We start from the raw sequence: 17,497 nt of genomic DNA on the forward strand, positions 1-17,497 counted from the left end.
AATGTAGATGGCCTCAGCCAGCATCACAGGCCCTGATGTTGTATAGATGGCCTCAGCCAACAGCACATGCCCTGGTGTGATGCAGATGGCTTCTACCAACAGAAGCTCAGGCCCTGTTGTGATTTAAATGGCCCAAGAAAGCACCACAGGCCCTGTTGCAATGTTGATGGTCTTAGCTAGCAGCACAGGCCCTGATGTTTTGTAGATGGCCTCAGCCAGCAGCACAGGCCCTGTTGTGCTGTAGATGACCTCTACCAACAGAAACCCAGCCCCTGATGTTGTGAAGAACGCCTCAAGCAGCAGCACAGGCCATGGTGTAATGTAGATGGCCTCAGCCAGCACCACAGGACCTGGTATAATTTAGAAGGCTTCATTTAAGAAACACCAGGAAGACTGAAGCTTACCGCATTGATCAAGCAGGACTCTTGATCTTCACCAGCAGCTCCCTCACACAGAAATCTTTAGAGCTCCATCGTAGGCCCAGCTCAGAAGATGGATAAAGCCAGCATTTCATGAACACTGTGATGAGACCTTTGGTTTGTGTAATGTTATAAATACTCAGATACTCCCCAGAGGCTGTTACATAAAGATATTATATTCAGTCCTGTAGAAAGTTATATATTAAAAAATATATTATCCTCTCTGGTTACTCTGGTATGAATACCTCTGAATCATCAAACTGTGAAAGAATTCCAGATCACAAGTTTGTAGTTCGACATACAAGTGACGACCTTTGACTTTCATCAGGTTTTATTTAATTGTGTCAGAGAAAATCAAATGTGCTCTTCATGCAGCTGAGTACATCAAGTGTTTAAAACGGAAGCTTTGCAGGTCTGACATCAGCAGCTCTCTGAAACACCATACTCAGGTCTTGTTAATGCTGGCATATAGTGACACAGTTACATGGGTGATTAATCCTTTTGACTTTTTGTCTTTAACTTTATCAATAAAACAGCTGCAGCTTTCACTGACAGCACATGTGGTACTTTGTGCTGTTTTCATCAGTTAATTTTCTGAGGGATTAATAAATAAGTCTAATCTAATAACTGTAATTGCAGCGAAACCAATGTACTCATGAACAAATAAAACATTGAAAAAAGTCAAACAATAACATTTTTAAGTTATCTGAGTGACTTATATATTACGTTAAACCTGAGTAGCGAAAGACTGTATGGGGTTGAAAACGATGTGCCGGGACTTTGCTCTTCTCCCCTGCTCAGATATTTGAAGTTTACATAGCTACATTCTCGCCTGAAAACAAGTTTATTTTGCGACTCAGAAAGAGTAATAAGTGTAATATTAAAACTTAGATGCCACCATTGTTGGAAACTGGAATTGGCTGGTCCGCGCTATGAATTCTGGCATATGGTCTTTCAATTTTGTTGTTCAGGTGGAAAATCAGGAGAAATTCGGGAGAATGGTGTCTCCGGGATATTTTTGGGAGGGACACTGAAATTTGGGATTCTCCCGGAAATATCGGGAGGGTTGGCATGTATGCTGTCAGTGGATCATGCGGGGGAATCATTGTGTTACTTTTCTAATCCTAACTCTCAGCCACCCAAGCTATTAAGATGGCTAAAAAAGATAACTCACATGTAAAATTTCGGTTCAGTTCAAGTTTCATAATTAATCAAATTGAATGTAATTACAAAAGAGACTTTAAAAGCTGGTAAAGTTAAAGGTTTTATTAAACAGAAAATCTTAACAACTACATTAAACATGAATTACTATAAGTAGAAAACTGTAATATTTAATTAGCGTGAACTCAATTTATGAATTGCGTCAGAAATCCATCAGGCCCATATTAAACCTCACTCATCTTAATATCATTAAGATGAGTATCAAGTAATATCAAGTAATATCAATAAATTGAAATTCAAATGTGAGTGGGAACTAGTCAAAGGAATCATGCCAATAAACAGTCATTACATGTATTGTGTTCAGTTTCTTTTCAGGCAAGGAGTTTATGTTTTTGATACAAATGTAATCCATTTTGCAAATTAAGCAATTTTTTTTACATGCTCAGTTAGATGATGACATTTAAAACAGTTCCTTAGTACGAATCAACCCGAACTTACATTGCAGGTGATTTTTTTCATGTATTAGTGTCTTAGTTCAAAACAGTGTATCTATTTTAGTAGGCATTCCATACTGCTCAAGTTCATTTTATTAAGTGGAAACAAGTGCAAATAGTGATTAAGTTGGCACAACATTTTACTTGCTTATATCTTTTTGAAAACAGTTTCCAGATTTATTTATTTTTTAATATTATTGCCAGCTCTTTCAACATGTGAGTATAACTTTTCAGTTTATCTCAGGGACTTCTAGGACCTCAGTTCCTATTTATTATATGGCTTGTTTCCCAAGATGCAATCCATCTCAGACACGATGGAAAGGGTCATCTTTGGAAGAACCTGTAAAACAAACACAAAGCATTACCATGACTTAAAATCTTTTATTATTTTTTATTAGCTTTTTAAATAAAGAGCTTTGGCAAAATTAGGTGGTAAAATTTTGTATTGTGATATAAATACAGTACAATAATAGCAAGAACTCCAACACTCAAATCACTACCACTCGGCAACTAAGAAATTAGGAATAGTAGGAAAGAAACACTTGCTTTTAAGGGGACAAAACATAAACATCTGGCAGAACTAGGCTCAGGAAGGGGCAGCCATCTGTCTGGAGTGTTTGGAAATGAGGGAGTTAATACCTAGTTGATCTATTCCTTCTTTGTACACTGTAAAATCCAATGTTGTGTTTAATTAAAAATATTAAGTAGACTGAACTCAGTTTTTATTAATTTGTTAAGTAAGTTAAGAGTTTTTTATTTAAAAAAAAACACGAATTATCTCAGTTTATTTGAGTTGTCTTAAGAAAGAAAAACTAAGCTGCAAATTTTGCTTCTTTTGCTTCTCTTCTTTAATCCATATAAACGTTTATGACCTGTATATTCTTAACCCCTGTATTTTTTAAAAAAAAACTTTAATGCTTAATGGTACCTTTTTTAATGCTTTTAATCGTAGCTTTTTTTTAATGCTTTATGATAGTTTCAGTGCATCTGTGGCATCTATTAATGTCAAATCTAGCCTTTCTTCAGCAACATAGGTAAACTGCTTTTATATTTAATGAAGATTTCTCTTTAATTACATTGTAAATGATAGTAATATTAATATTATTAACAATAGTATTTGTTTTGTTAAAAAATGTGTTTAGACACAAGTTTTGTTGTGAAAGTCCAGAGCCATAAACCAGATTAGTGGCCTGTTAAATGGTTAAAGTCTATGTTGGCTTTATAGTTGAAAATAATTTAGCTTGTCCTTCTAAAGAATTAATTTAATTCCACAGTTGAGTCGTCAGAAACATTTTGCGGTTACATAAAAACACTGCCATATGTTTTATCTGGTCATTGTACTTAGAAACTTTATATATTTGAAGTTAGCTTTTAACAAGCATGTAATGATTATATTTAAATTAGGTTGTTTAAGAAAAACAAACACTACACATTTAGACACAGTAGTAGATGGTGTTTTTAAATGACTTTTTAAAAACATTAATAAGTACTATATAAGCTAGTCTAATTTGGTTGCATGAGGTCTACATTGACCTTTTGTGTTATAAGTTGTAACAGTTGCACAGCCATTAAGAATCAAATCAGCTTCTAAATAATTTTAGAGTTTTTTCTCCCTCTGCTTGCTTCTTACTGTCTTTGAGGCTTGGGACCAGCACTCCCCACATTGCATCCTTACAAGTCTAGAAAAGGAACTGTTGGACAGAAAAACATCAACTGAGTGATATGTATTTTGGTTTTCCAATATATTAGTAATTGTCATTTATATTAATCAGGAAAGTTGTTTCTTTACTGATCTGTTCCTGTCTTCTTTGTGTTACGACTGTTCTATGCTGTTGCTGATGACTCCAGCTAATTCTACAGGCATGCTGTTTAAGTAAATACAAACAACAACAGTTTGGGTCTGCATCACTTGAAAGATCATATCCCACAAATTTAGTTTAGAGAGTCCACATTGTCTACACTGTATAAAGTGAAGTCTGCAAGTTTTTAAACAATGAAATTTGTTTTGTGCCCAAATTATCCTGAATCATCAAAATGAAAAGTTATTGGCCATGTTTGCATAGCCCATTTTAATAATATCCAGTCATGACATTATTATGTGTCGGGTGGTGGTAAGGGCTATCCAGACTGACTTTGTGACATTGAATGTCACCTCTCCAGTGGGGAGGGAGCCTGCGATTGTCTAAATTGGGGTCTTGTCAAGGTTTTGGGTCATTTTGACTCAGCATTTTAAGTTTCTTGTATTTTGGTATTTTTCGGTGTCATAATTTATGTTCAGATTCTTTAGTTGCGCTGTTTTGATTATTATTATTCTTTCAGTCTGTCTCTCAGTGTCAAGTCTGCGTCTTTGTAAATTGTTTCTTGTTTCCTGTTTTACTTTGAAGGTCCATGACTTATGTCAGTGTATTCGGTGTTACTTCCCTCTGTCTTGTTAGCCCTAATTTCTCCCAGGTGTGTTTCCCTCCTGTTTCCCATTTTCTGATTACTCAACTGTGTATTTAAGCCCCTTGCTTGCCTTTGCCCTCTGTTGTGTTGTTAATGTTTGCTACCCTCTGGCGACAGTGGGAAGGAAAAACTCCCTTTTAACAGGAAGAAACCTCCAGCAGAACCAAAGTGCTTGCTCATAGGGGGTCATATGATTGTTGGGTTTTTCTCTGTATCTACTATTATACGATCTACTGTACAATATAAAATGCCTTGAGGCAACTGTTGTTGTGATTTGGCGCTATATAGATAAAACTGAATTGAATTGAACTGACTGATTTTAATGCCTTACAAGAAGTGTTGTTAATTATTCTTTTTGAATCATACTTGCAAACAAACTACACCCTTTTTGGCTGCTACCTCAAAGAACACTGTGCGCTGTCGATCTTACGTGCTGCACAATAATATTTAATATTTAGTATTTACTGTTATATTCACATAGATCATCGCGATGATGTTGTTTATTGTATTGCTCTCTTTTTCTTTGCTTGTTTTCTCTTTTTTCCTTCTCAACAGGTGATCCAGGTGATTGATATATGTATTTTTTGTTTGTTTGTTTGGTTGGTTTTTGGTTTTTGCTCTTTATCACTGTCCCTCTTCCCCGCTCTTTTTCTTTCCCTCTTTCTTTCTCCCTTTTCTTTTCCCCAGTCAAGTCTGTCCCGTGTTCAGCAAATGAAAATAAAATAAACAATAAAAGCAAAGGTGAATCAAGTAGACCAATACGGCAAGGCTGGGACGGTCCATTTGGTAAAGTAAATCCGTTGGGCATCTTTCTTTGCCTTTAGACAACAATTCTAATGGCAAAAGAACCAAACGGGACAGGCAAAAAAAAAAAAAAAAAAAGAAGAATCATACTTGTATATATTAATATAACATTATAATATATAATTTTTATTTCACTTTTCCTCTGACATACAGGAGCACATATCCAGTACAGTAAAGCTGAACTGCTTGTGGTTCTAAACCACAGAAAACTGTTCACCCTTGCTGACAAAGACCAGGACTCAATGCCCCCTAACATCCAGAGGAACACGGACTCCATCTTCATTATACCACCGCTGAAGTGGCGTAGGCCAGCGATCCCCAACCCCCGGGCCTCGGACCGGTACCGGTCCGTGAGTCATTTGGTACCGGGCCGCGAGAGTTGAGGCTCAGGTGTGAAATGTATAGTTTTCAGGGGTTTTATCGGTTTTCAGCGTTATTTTGTTATCGTTTTTATCGTTTACTCAGTTTTCCTGGGTCTTTTCACGTGTGTTATGAATAAATTTTCTTTTATTCGGTACAGGTACTACTTTTATTTTGTTGTATTTATCCGCGACACCTTAAAGGCGTGAAATTATTGTCGGGCAAAAAAGGTTGGGGACCGCTGGCGTAGGCGACAGAGGCACAGGAAACAGAAGAGGGGGAAGAGAGCAGGGGCTGAGGACTAAGCTAAGAGCTAACTCACACAGACTGACTATTCTGACTCTCTTCCTCACCAATTCACGGTCACTATACAACAACTGCGGATCACCTCACACCGTTGGGATTACTGTGTTATGATCATCACAGAGACTTGGCTGGACTCTTTTACCCCAGACACTGCGATTGAATTAGACGGCCACGCTACGCTCAGAGAGGACAGGAACAAAGAGTAAGAAGCACAGAGGAGGTCTGCTGGTGTATGTGAACAATACCAACACCACAGTTAAAGTTGTCCACTGCTGTCTGAACAGAGAATATATGATGGTACAGTGTAGAGCCTTCTAGTTGCCAAGAGAGCTCACAGTGATAACAATAATAGCAGTTTAAGTGCCACTGCACGCTAATGCTAAAGTTAGCCATGGAGCTAATTCAGCGCTACATTAATCATGACCCCAGATCAGAGAGAAAACCCACAGAATAGAAATAGAATAGTGTCCTATTCCATTATTCCTAGCGGAGGTATTCAGCTGAACGGGCCTGCTTTGAACACTCTAAATTTTCCAGAGTAAACGATTCGGACCCCACGGGACACTCAACCAAGAGCACCGAGGTGGCAGGGGCTGGGACAGATGTGGCAGACCGTCAGCTCATTCCCAAGATCCAACTACGAGCTTTTTAACTGCAGAAACTTTAAGATACGCCATTAGAGCTGCAATTACCGCGGCTACTGGCACCAGATTGCCCTCCAGTGGATCCTTGTTAAAGGATTTAAAGTGTACTCATTCCAATTACAGGCCTTGAAAAAGTCCTGTATTGTTATTTTTCGTCACTACATCCCCAAGTCGGGAGTGGGTAATTTGCACTCTGCTGCCTTCCTTGGATGTGGTAGCTGTTTTTCAGGCTCCCTCTTCAGAATTGAACCCTGATTCCCCGTTACCCGTGGTCACCATTAAAGGCACATAAAGTACCACTTGCTAGGGCAGACATTCAAATTAATGTCTCATTTGAACACTCTAATTCAAATGAGTGGAGGGCCAGCAATTTGCTCCAGGTTATCTAGAGCAGGATGTGTCAAACTCCAGGCCTCGAGGGCCGGTGTCCTGCAGGTTTTAGATCTCACCCTGGGTTAACACACCTGAATCAAATGATTAGTACATTACCAGGCCTCTGGAGAACTGGAAGTAATTTAGCCATTTAAATCAGCTGTGTTGGATCAAGGACACATCTAAAACCTGCAGGACACTGGCCTTCGAGGCCCGGAGTTCGACACCTGTGCTCTAGAGTAAACAAAGCGGCCGGGGTGCCCCAGAGGGGATCACCACCCCCTCCAACCGTTGTGCTGGACCTCCTGATCGGCACTAGAGGCAAGCCTGCGGACCGTTGGAATGGACTGCCGAAGGCACCGGCACCAGTGCACTGGGGACGGCCCTCCGATGACAGGCCACGTTTGCCAGTCAATCTGAGTGGGAGGGAAGGCCGGTAGGGAGGTAGGCTGGAAGAGGAGGCTGCCGTGGCAGCCTGTCGCTCTCCCCTTGCCATCCCAGTGCCATCGAAACCCGGCTACGGGTGTATGCTTAAAAAGGTGGCCCCCATAAATGATGGGGGCCACCTTTGCTAGTCCTTACCCTTAAACTGCTCATCCAGAGAGGGGAGAAAAAAAAGGCCATAACCAAGGCAGCGATTTGGCTTCCTGTTTACAGCGTCTGTTCATAGTTACAGTCTACTCCTAGTTCACTTTATAAGCCCTTCATTGCCTACTTCTTCGCCAGGTGCCAGTCATAGTAGTTCCAGCTGTCAGTGTGTGTATCAGCCCCACCCTTTGTATATACTGTTTTAATCAGTCCAAGTGTACTTGTGTAGATATCCCCACGTCATAATCACTGCCTTCACTTAGCCACTGAACTAGTGTGTATTGAGGTTTTTCACTTGCTGTAATAAATGGTAAATGGACTGGTTCTGACATAGCGCTTTTCTACTTTTCTACTCTTTTTCTACTCTGTCCGAGCACTCAAAGCGCTTTATACAGCTAATTCATTCACCCAATCACACCCATTCACACAAGCACTTCTAAGCTTAAGTGCTAAGGTCAAGGGAGCTTGCAAAGAAAAGCGTCTGGACTTCTTTAAGTTACTTGAAGACGTTTCACCTCTCATCAGAGAAGCTTCTTCAGTTCTAAGGTCAAATGGTGGGGAGTCCCAGATTTAAACCTAGTGGGAGTATCCCCCCACAGAGGGACAAAAGGACCCCCTGATGGTCCTCTAATCGCCTGAGCCAAGGTGTGAAACTGGGTGTGGGTCCCAATCAGCCAGAGTTTCGGATGAGCTCATTGTGAAACCTGGCCCAGGATGTGAGTGGGCGTTAAGGCGTCTGGGGAGGGAACTCAAAACTGGATTATAGATGGCAGACAGTTGGAGTCGTAAACCATCGCCTCTGTTCAAAGATGGTCGCTCACAGTGGACACAGATGGCTTCTTTCACTCCTCTTTCAAACCATCTGTCCTCTCTGTCAAAAATGTGAACATTGGCATCCTCGAAAGAGTGTTAAGATGCAGATGGACTGCTGAGTCTTGTCCTGTGGAGGTGGTTCTTCTGTGTTGTGCCATCCGCTTGTGAAGTGGCTGTTTGGTCTCTCCAATGTAGAGGTCTGGGCATTCCTCGCTGCACTGTACATCATTGTTAAGTCTGTGTTTTGGCGTTTTGTCTTTCGGGTGAACCAGTTTTTGTCTGAGCGTGTTGCTGGGTCTGAAATGCACCAGGATGTCATGCTTGGAGAAAACTCTCCTGAATTTTTCTGATACACCGGCTACATAGGGGATGACAATGTTGTTGCGTCTGTCTTTCTTATCCTCCCTCGCTGGTAGGGATGGGTATCGTTTAGGTTTTATCCAATACCGGTGCCAAACCGGTACTTTTGAAACGGTGCCGGTGCTTAAACGGTGCTCAAACCGGTGCTTAAAGAATGGAGAACACAAAATTGGTCGAAAAACCTCTCACGTTCAGCTGTTTTTTTTGTAAAAAGATAACAATGTTAGCCTTTTCTGCAGCTATAGGGCATATATGGTATCACTCTTGGCTGGAAGCAGTGCTTAAACAATGGAAAAAACACAAACTTTGTCCAAAAACCTCTCATGTTTAACTGTTTTCCACTTTTTCTTTGGTCATTTTAGCCTTTTTGGCCAGGGTGAAGGGAGTATCTGCCATCAAACAAGAAGACAGCTGCATGTAACTACGACGGTGTTTGCTAGGTCACCTTACATGCATTAATTTAATACCGTGGTTAGCCTACTCAACGTAAATTACACACGAACAACATTAAGCTACTCACGCAGAGAAGAACGGCTGCTGCTGCCATCATCATCCATCATCATTTCAGCTACACTGGCAGGGCTAGGGGCCAGGACTCTACTCTTCGGATTTTTGGGGGATGTTGCTAACTCCGGGTCCGATAACAGGCACCACACCCGCAGTAGATGTGCTCGGTGTGGTCTTGCAGCAAGCTATCAAATACGGCGCATTTTTTGGCTTTTTCATCAGATTCTAGGTGTTACCTCCTTTGCACAGTATCACCTTAAAACACTTGTTGCAGGCGTTTGCATATTTTGCTGTGAAGTACAGCCAGAGTTTTGACCGCTTCGCCTTGGGCATTTTTAATCTGTAGCTCTGCTCTAAAAGAACGTACGTACCTGGACCCACCTACTATCCTCGGAAACGTAAAATGATTGGCTAGAATTCAAAGTATGTGACATCTGAGGAAAAAAAAGCACCGAAATAAAGCACCGAAATGTGCGCTGCTTTTCGGTCTGGTTACTACCGTTTATGTCAGAACCGGTGCCATGATACCGGTACCCATCCCTACTCGCTTGTGTCTGATCTTCTTTTCTGTGCCTCTTTGCTGACTTTAAGAACGCCCATTTAGGATAGCCGCACGTTTTGAGTGTTTCCTTTACATGTGTGTGTTCCTTCTTTTTTCCTTCAGGCTTAGAGGGAAAATGTTCTGCCCGGTGTTGTAGGGTCCTAATTTTGAGTTCCCTCCCCAGACGCCTTAACGCCCACTCACATCCTGACACAATCTGACCTCAGGAATTCACATGGTTTCACAATGAGCTCACCCGAAACTCTAGCTGATTGGGACCCACACCCAGTTTCACACCTTGGCTCAGGCGATTAGAGGATCATCAGGGGGTCCTTTTGTCCCTCTGTGGGGGGATACTCCCACTAGGTTTAAATCTGGGACTCCCCACCATTTGACCTTAGAACTGAAGAAGCTTCTCGGATGAGAGGTGAAACGTCTTCAAGTAACTTAAAGAAGTCCAGACGCTTTTCTTTGCAAGCTCCTTTGACTACGATGACCGAGAACCTTCACAGACTTAAGTGCTAAGTATCTAGTACACATTTACACTCCGATGGATGCATCGGAGAGCAACATGGGATTAATATCTTGCCCAACGATATTTGGCATGCAGACTGGAGCAGCCTGGGATCGAACCACCGACTTTCTGGTTAGTGGCTGATCCGCTCTGCCACCTGAGCTACAGCCACCCCCTAGTAACGTTCATTTGTTGTTGTTTTTTTTCCAAAATCTTTTTTATTGGTTTTCTTATTAACATCAAACATACATAAAACATAAGTATCATTACATAAACAATCACAGAACAGAACAGAACAGTACAATATATGTACAAGTTTAGAGCAGATATGGGAGATATAGGAGGAGGCCATCTCTCCCAGATTACTTATTAGTCTATTGTCACAGCTGCCGGGGCGAGCTGCGTGGTGTTGGAGGAAAAGGACCCAAAATACAGGCAATGACTGAGATCATACGAAACGGGGTTAGGGGCAGAGAGACGCAGACTAAGGAACAGAACACCATGAAACGCAGACGAGCCGACAAGGAACGCAGACCGACACCCACTATATATACACACACACAAGGAGACCAGGTAATGACACACAGGTGGGAAGCACAGCTGATCCTAATACACAAGACAACCGGAGGATACAAGCCGAACACAGTGACAACAGACACAGACCTTCAAAGTAAAACATGAAATCCACAACACGAACTCAGGGACACAAACAGGGCACAGGGAGGACACAGAATACCAAAAACAGAATAAACTAGAACAGAAGACAATCATCATACTAAACAGAAAACGCTGGGTCAACGACCCAGGACCGTGACATAGTAGGGGTGCAACAATACTCGTATCGGTATTGAACCGTTCGATACAGTGCTTTCGGTTCGGTACGCATATGTATCGAACAATACAAAATTTTTAATTTATTTTATCAACTTTTCTTCTGACGATGCTGTCTGTGTTGACAGCTCAGTGGATCTGCGTTCGACTACTCCGCCTAGGCTGCACTGTCGAGCGCAGATCAACTGAGCGCAGCGCAAGCTAGCGAGACAGAAGTTAAGCTCATTGCAACATGGCAACTGCCTCAACGCTAGCCGAAATTCAACCTCCCCCACCCTCATTTAGATCTGGTGTTTGGAACTATTTTAGTTTTCATGTGAAGTATGACCCTGATGGTAAGCGCGTCATGGACAAAAGTAAAACAGTATGTCGGATGTGCCACGCAATGCTCAATTACATTGGTGGGAACTAGTGAGTTAGCGCAGTTAGCTCGTTAATGTGTTGACGCCGTCCAGCCCCACACATGGGACGGTAACTCATTAACGGAGATTTGCAGCGTTATGGCGTTAATGTCATTTTAACAGGATTAACGCTGACAACACTAGTGGGAACACAATGAATAGGACTGCACATTTACGCCGACATCATCCTAGTGCAAAGACAAGTGGAAGCAGACAAAAACAACAAGCAGGCATGCTACAAACTTTACCTGAGTCATTTAGACAGCCGTTAGCACATGATTCTCCTCATGGGGACCTGATATGTTTAATATGCTGCTGAGAATATAGCCCAGAAGAAGGGTATAGTAGAGCTTTTATTTTGGAAAGAGCCATTTCTCTGTAATAAACTCTCTTTTCCAAAGATGAGTGATTTCTCAATCAGAAACTGTACTTTTGAGTTAAATATATATATTTATATTTTTAATAAATGACAAATTAAAAAGGCATGAACATTTTTTTGTATCGAAAAAATATCGAACCATGACACCAAAGTATCAAACCGAACCGAACCGTGATTCATAACAATGCAAGCCTCGGACACCCTCAGTTATAATAAAGTTTATTTTTTGTTCTCTCGTACCACTGTGTGTGTGTTCTGCGCCTGGGTCCAGCTTGTGCGTGGAACTTTGGTTCATGACAGTGTCTGCAGCAGTGAACCAGCTCTTGTGCTTTAGTCCATTGATCTTCAGTGATATCAATACCCAGTTCCTCGCTCCAAGCATTCCTCAAATGTTCCAATTTAGTTGTGTTTTCGATTTATGAAAATTGATTGTAGATCTTGGAAATAGCTCCTGTCTTTAGCGGGTTCACCAGGAACAGGTCATCTGAAGCGAGCCTTTGTGGTTCATTGGGAAAGGATGGAAACGTTTCTTTAATAAAGTGACATATTTGTAAGTACTTGAAAAAAATCTCTGTTTTCTATGGAGAATTTTTGCTGAAGGTGTTGAAACGAAGGAAAATTATTATCAATAAACAGATCCTTTAATTGTGTCTATCCCTTTGGAAGTCCATAGCTGGAATGTGGATCTTGAGAACAATGTGTGTCCTTGATTATGAATTAATGGAATAAAGATTGAACATTGGCACCAATGAAAATGCCTCCTAATCTGAGACCAAATTTTTAGTGAGTTGGGCACTACCGGATTTTTACATTTATGCTTACCCAGATCTGAATTTGAATGAACCAACGATTTAAGAGTATTAGGGAAAAAAGTCATACTTTCCATCCGTTCCCAATCAGGTCCATGTTCTCCCACCCAAAAAACAATGTATGTTACAGGCCCAATGATAGAGCTGAAAGCAGGGCAACCCCATACCTCCTACAATATTGGGTCTTTGGAGAAATGTCTTTTTTATTCTGTGCATCTTCCTGTTCCAGGTAAACTGAGAAATTAATTGGTCTAATTTCTTAAAAAAATGTTTTTGTGATCAATATTGGGATGCATTGAAACAGAAATAAAACTTTGGGTAAAGTGTCGATCCTAATGACATTTATTCGGCCAGCAAGCGAGATGGGCAATTTAGACAGTCTCTCAAAGTTCTCCTCAGTTTGATGGTACAAATGAATGAAATTATGTTTGAAGAAGCCAGAGAATTCACGGGTTATCGTTACTCCAAGATATAAGTATTTGAGGTAGTAAAAGGAAACAAAGTCAATGTAGTGCTATCTAACTTTTCTGAAGAACAATTAGGAAACAATATGCTTTTTTTTAGGTTGATTTTTTATCCAGAGATTTTTCCAAATTCTGCTAAAATTGTCATAATTTTTGGCAATGATTTAGAAGGTTCCGTGATATATAGCAACAAATTGTCTGCATAGAGAGAGACACCTTATGTTCTACACCAAATCTCCTTATTCCTTTATATAGGAAGCATAATTGAATGGCAAGAGGTTTTATAACAAGTGCAAATAAGCAATGGGGACAGAAGGCACCCTTGTCTCATAGAGCGATGGAGGGAGGAAAGGACTAGAAATTATATTATTTGTGTTAACCGGGGCTTTGTATAAAGCAGCTTAACAAGTGAGATATAATTAGGGCCTATGCCAAACTTTGACAGAGGAAATCCCACTCGACCCTGTCAAAGGCCTTCTCCGCATCTAGTGAGAGTAGTATTTCAGATTGATCGTAAGTATTATGTGTGTATATAACATTAAACAGCCTTCTAATATTAAAAAAGAACTGTCTATTTTTAACAAATCCCGTTTGGTCCTGCGACACAACTGTTGGGAGAACTATCTCCAATCACATAGCCAAACTTTTTGCCAATATTTTGTTATCTACATTCAATAGACTTATTGGTCTATACCAGGGGTCGGCAACCCTAGGCACGCGTGCCACAGTTGGCACGCGGAGGGTTAACTGATGGCACGACCATAGCTGGACTGGCCATCCGACATACTGGGCCTTTGTTGGGTGGCCCAGTGACTTTTTCTTTCTTTCTTTGTAACGGTATAAACAATAAAAGGCGGTGGATTGGCCAGATGCTGGTCAGTGTGTAAAAATAACTCAGTTGTTTGGTAAATGGACTGATTCTTATATAGCGCTTTTCTACTCTCTCGGAGTACTCAAAGCGCTCTATACAACATGCCACATTCACCCAATCACACCCATTCTCACAAGCACTTCATCTATACTTAGTGCTTTCTAACTACATTCTCCGAGGAACGCATCGGAGAGCAACTTGGGGTTAGTATCTTGCCCAAGAATACTTGACATGCAGACTGGAGGAGCCAAGGATCAAACCACCAACCTTCCGATCAGTAGATGACCTGCTCTACCTCCTGAGCTACAGACACTATGGTGGCTATGGTGGTGCTTCCTCAGATTCAGTAAAATTAGCAAGGGGTGGAGGCCAACAGGTGGATGAGAGAGGCAGGAGGAGAGCCCCAAGGCAGCCGCCGGTCCGAGTGTCAGGTGAACTGAACTTCAGGTAAGAAGTTATGACCTGCAGTCTATCTGGGTCAGATATAAACCAAGTTTAGGTGTAGTTTATTTTCGTTGTGCTGACTTTTTACAGTCAGTTACAATAACTCGTACTGCGTACTAGCTAACATGACGGAGTTTCTATACAGCTGGGTGGGTGCATTGATGTTACTGATGTTGAACTTTATTTAATTCATAAGGTTAGTTAGTAGAGTTGCCAACCATCCCGTAAAAAGATGGAATCGTCCTGCATTGAGAGAAAATATTACACATTGAGAGAAAATATTACGCGTTTCGTGTTGAGGTGAAAAGGGACAGTTTGTCCCATACTTCAGCTAGAATGGAAAAAGACACAAAACTGGAGTTATTCTGTCGTTACGCTGCACAGCTGCCTCTTCTTCTCTCATTCTCTCCCCCTCCCTCTCCTGTTTCTTCTTCAATCATGAAACGGATCAATGATCAGCTGATCAGCTTTTCTCTCTTGCTTGTTTATCTCCCACTTTGCGCCAGAAAGAGGAAACCGGCGGATGTCGCGCTAAACAGCAGCAGCACATTTAATCTTGATTAGCTGTTGTTAGAATGTATTTAATATTACTTTCTAGTATTAGCTGATGTTTGCTGGAGCTACAGCTATAAAAGCTGCTGGTCATGATATCGGTTTGTATATCTGGTGAGAGGGAAACATGAAGATGGAACGAGTAGATGTCCTTACTGAATCATCAGAGCTGAACAGGTGATGGAGAAACAGGTTTATCTTTTAAGTGAATGAGTTGAATGGAAGTTAAGAACTGTTTTTGAGAGACAAATAACACCAGGATCCTTTTTTTTTATGTAGCTGACAGCTGGTAACTATGCAGGGGCGGGTCTAGCAAAGTTTTGCCAGGGGGCCAGGTAGGGGACACAAAGAAATACTTTCTTATTCTCATTTAAAATGTCTCGCTTTTATTAAATAATTATCTGAATCTTACAACCAAAGTTTTTATCTGACGTAAAATGTATAGAAATCATACATATAACATCGAAGCAGCTGGAATCCATAGCTGTGCGTGTTCATGGAGCGTGCATTTTCAACTGCTGGACATCACTACCTGACAAGTACATTGCAGAGGCCTTATTGACAGTATTTGGCTCTACATATCTGTGTGAGCAGATTTTCTCTCACATGAATGTCCTCAGGTAGCCATCTGAATGCTGGACACTTGGAGACCTATGTCTCTGAGTGGGAGACCAGAGATCAGAGTGTATTAACAAACATGCCATATTGGCCCAGTTTATTTTTCTTATCATTGTTGTGAGGACACCATAAATAGCATTTGTATTTTCTGTTGTACAGTTCATTTGCTGTTATAGAGTTCTTGTTTTGGATAAAAAGTGTCTTTTTTTTGTTTCAAAATAGCTGATAATTATTTGCTGATAGCTGCCAACATCTGCGAACAAATATAATTCTATAAAGTGGTTCTATATAGTGTGTAACCGTTAATATAGAGCGTTATTAAATTTATTGCTAATGCAATCGTATGGCACACTGACTTCTGAGGAAACTTTAAATGGCACTCCTCATCAGAAAGGTTGCCTACCCCTGTTCTATATTGATAGATGGAACTTGGATAGAATCGAAAAAACTTTCAATTATGTCTGGATCTTTTTGTGAGTCTGAGGAGTAAAGTGCTGCGTAATATTCTCGGAATATATCATTAATTATCTTTGGATCAGTTGTTATTTGCCCTGTACTAGTTCTTATTTCTGTGATCAATCTGGATACTGTAACTTCTTTAATTTTCCTTGCTAGTAAACTACCTGTTTTTTTCTCCGTGTTCATAGTGCTTATGACAAAATTGTGTAAGTAATAATGGATTGCATTTATATAGCGCTTTTCAAGGCACCCAAAGCGCTTTACAATTCCACTATTCACTCTCACATTCACACACTGGTGGAGGCAACACTTGTACACTTGTAGCCACAGCTGCCCTGGGGCAGACACACAGAAGCGAGGCTGCCATATCGCGCCATCGGCCCCTCTGGCCAACACCAGTAGGCGGTAGGGTAAAGTGTAATCTTATTGTGTCGTTTGTGTAAAGCAATTTAAGTTCTGTCTGCAGTGAGACCTTTTTTATAAAGTTTGGAGATGGCATATTCTTGATCTATTTCTAAAAGTTCCATTGTTATGTTTGACTCTCTTTCTTTTCATTGCTAGTGTCTATGACAACTCAGTGAGATGTTTTGGCCTCTCAAGTAGGCTTTTAATGTGTCCCATGATGTGGATCTCGTAATTTCAGGTGTTATGTATGAACCAAGAATTATTGTGTGCTATGCAAGCCATCGCCAGTAGGGGGCACCACGCCCAGTTATGTGTGTGTGTTACTTCTGTGTGATCCCAATAAAGAAGAAGTCAACTTGTAAACAAACTATTGTGTGTGTAGTCTGACTCGGCATAAGCTCTAATAGTGTATTCACACTACAGTGGAAATATAACATAAATTGGCGACGAGTTGTGACGTCTGGAAGACTTGGCCGTCTACTGAGCATGAACTGACTGCGTGGCCGAGTTTGGACGGAAAACGGACGATCGCGTGGTGAATTAGCATCAGAGCTAGCTACTAGCTGCTTTTTCGCAGACGAGTCAGAAACGACAGTGTTGGCTGTGGACAGCGGATACATCATGGCTGGAATGATTGGGCAGATGGACCCCTTTGATGATGCTGGTGAGCAATGGGCGATGTATATTGAACGTTTTGAGCATTACATCCTTGCTAATGACATTCAGCCTGAGAAACGGGTCCCGGTGCTGCTGAGTGTGATGGGTCCCAAGACGTACGGTCTGCTGCGTAATCTAGTGGCGCCAAGCAAGCCTGGGACAATGCAGTATGACAATATTGTGGGTGTTTTGCAAGCTCATTTTGCTCCCAAACCGCTGGTAATAGCTGAAAGGTTCCAGTTTCACAAGAGGAATCAGGGGGAAGAAGAAACGGTCGCA

At 41.1% G+C, this 17,497-nt stretch overlaps 1 protein-coding gene across 4 annotated transcripts in view; it reads right to left on the reverse strand.

Moving 5' to 3' along the window:
• Window positions 1-1,925: 1,925 nt before the first annotated feature.
• The window catches only part of LOC146550612 (voltage-gated potassium channel subunit beta-2-like), a 257,376-nt gene continuing 241,804 nt past the window's right edge, over window positions 1,926-17,497 (reverse strand). For all 4 annotated transcript variants that reach the window (XM_085259375.1, XM_085259376.1, XM_085259373.1 and 1 more), the window contains one exon: window positions 1,926-2,414. In XM_085259375.1, the coding sequence (XP_085115501.1) occupies window positions 2,340-2,414 (75 nt within the window). In that variant the 3' untranslated portion in view covers window positions 1,926-2,339. The remainder of the gene's footprint in view (window positions 2,415-17,497) is intronic.

Source organism: Mchenga conophoros, linkage group LG20 (assembly GCF_057382185.1).
Source record: "Mchenga conophoros isolate Kocher_MC1m ecotype Shallow Benthic linkage group LG20, M_conophoros_male_GT1.1, whole genome shotgun sequence".
NCBI lineage: Eukaryota > Metazoa > Chordata > Actinopteri > Cichliformes > Cichlidae > Mchenga > Mchenga conophoros.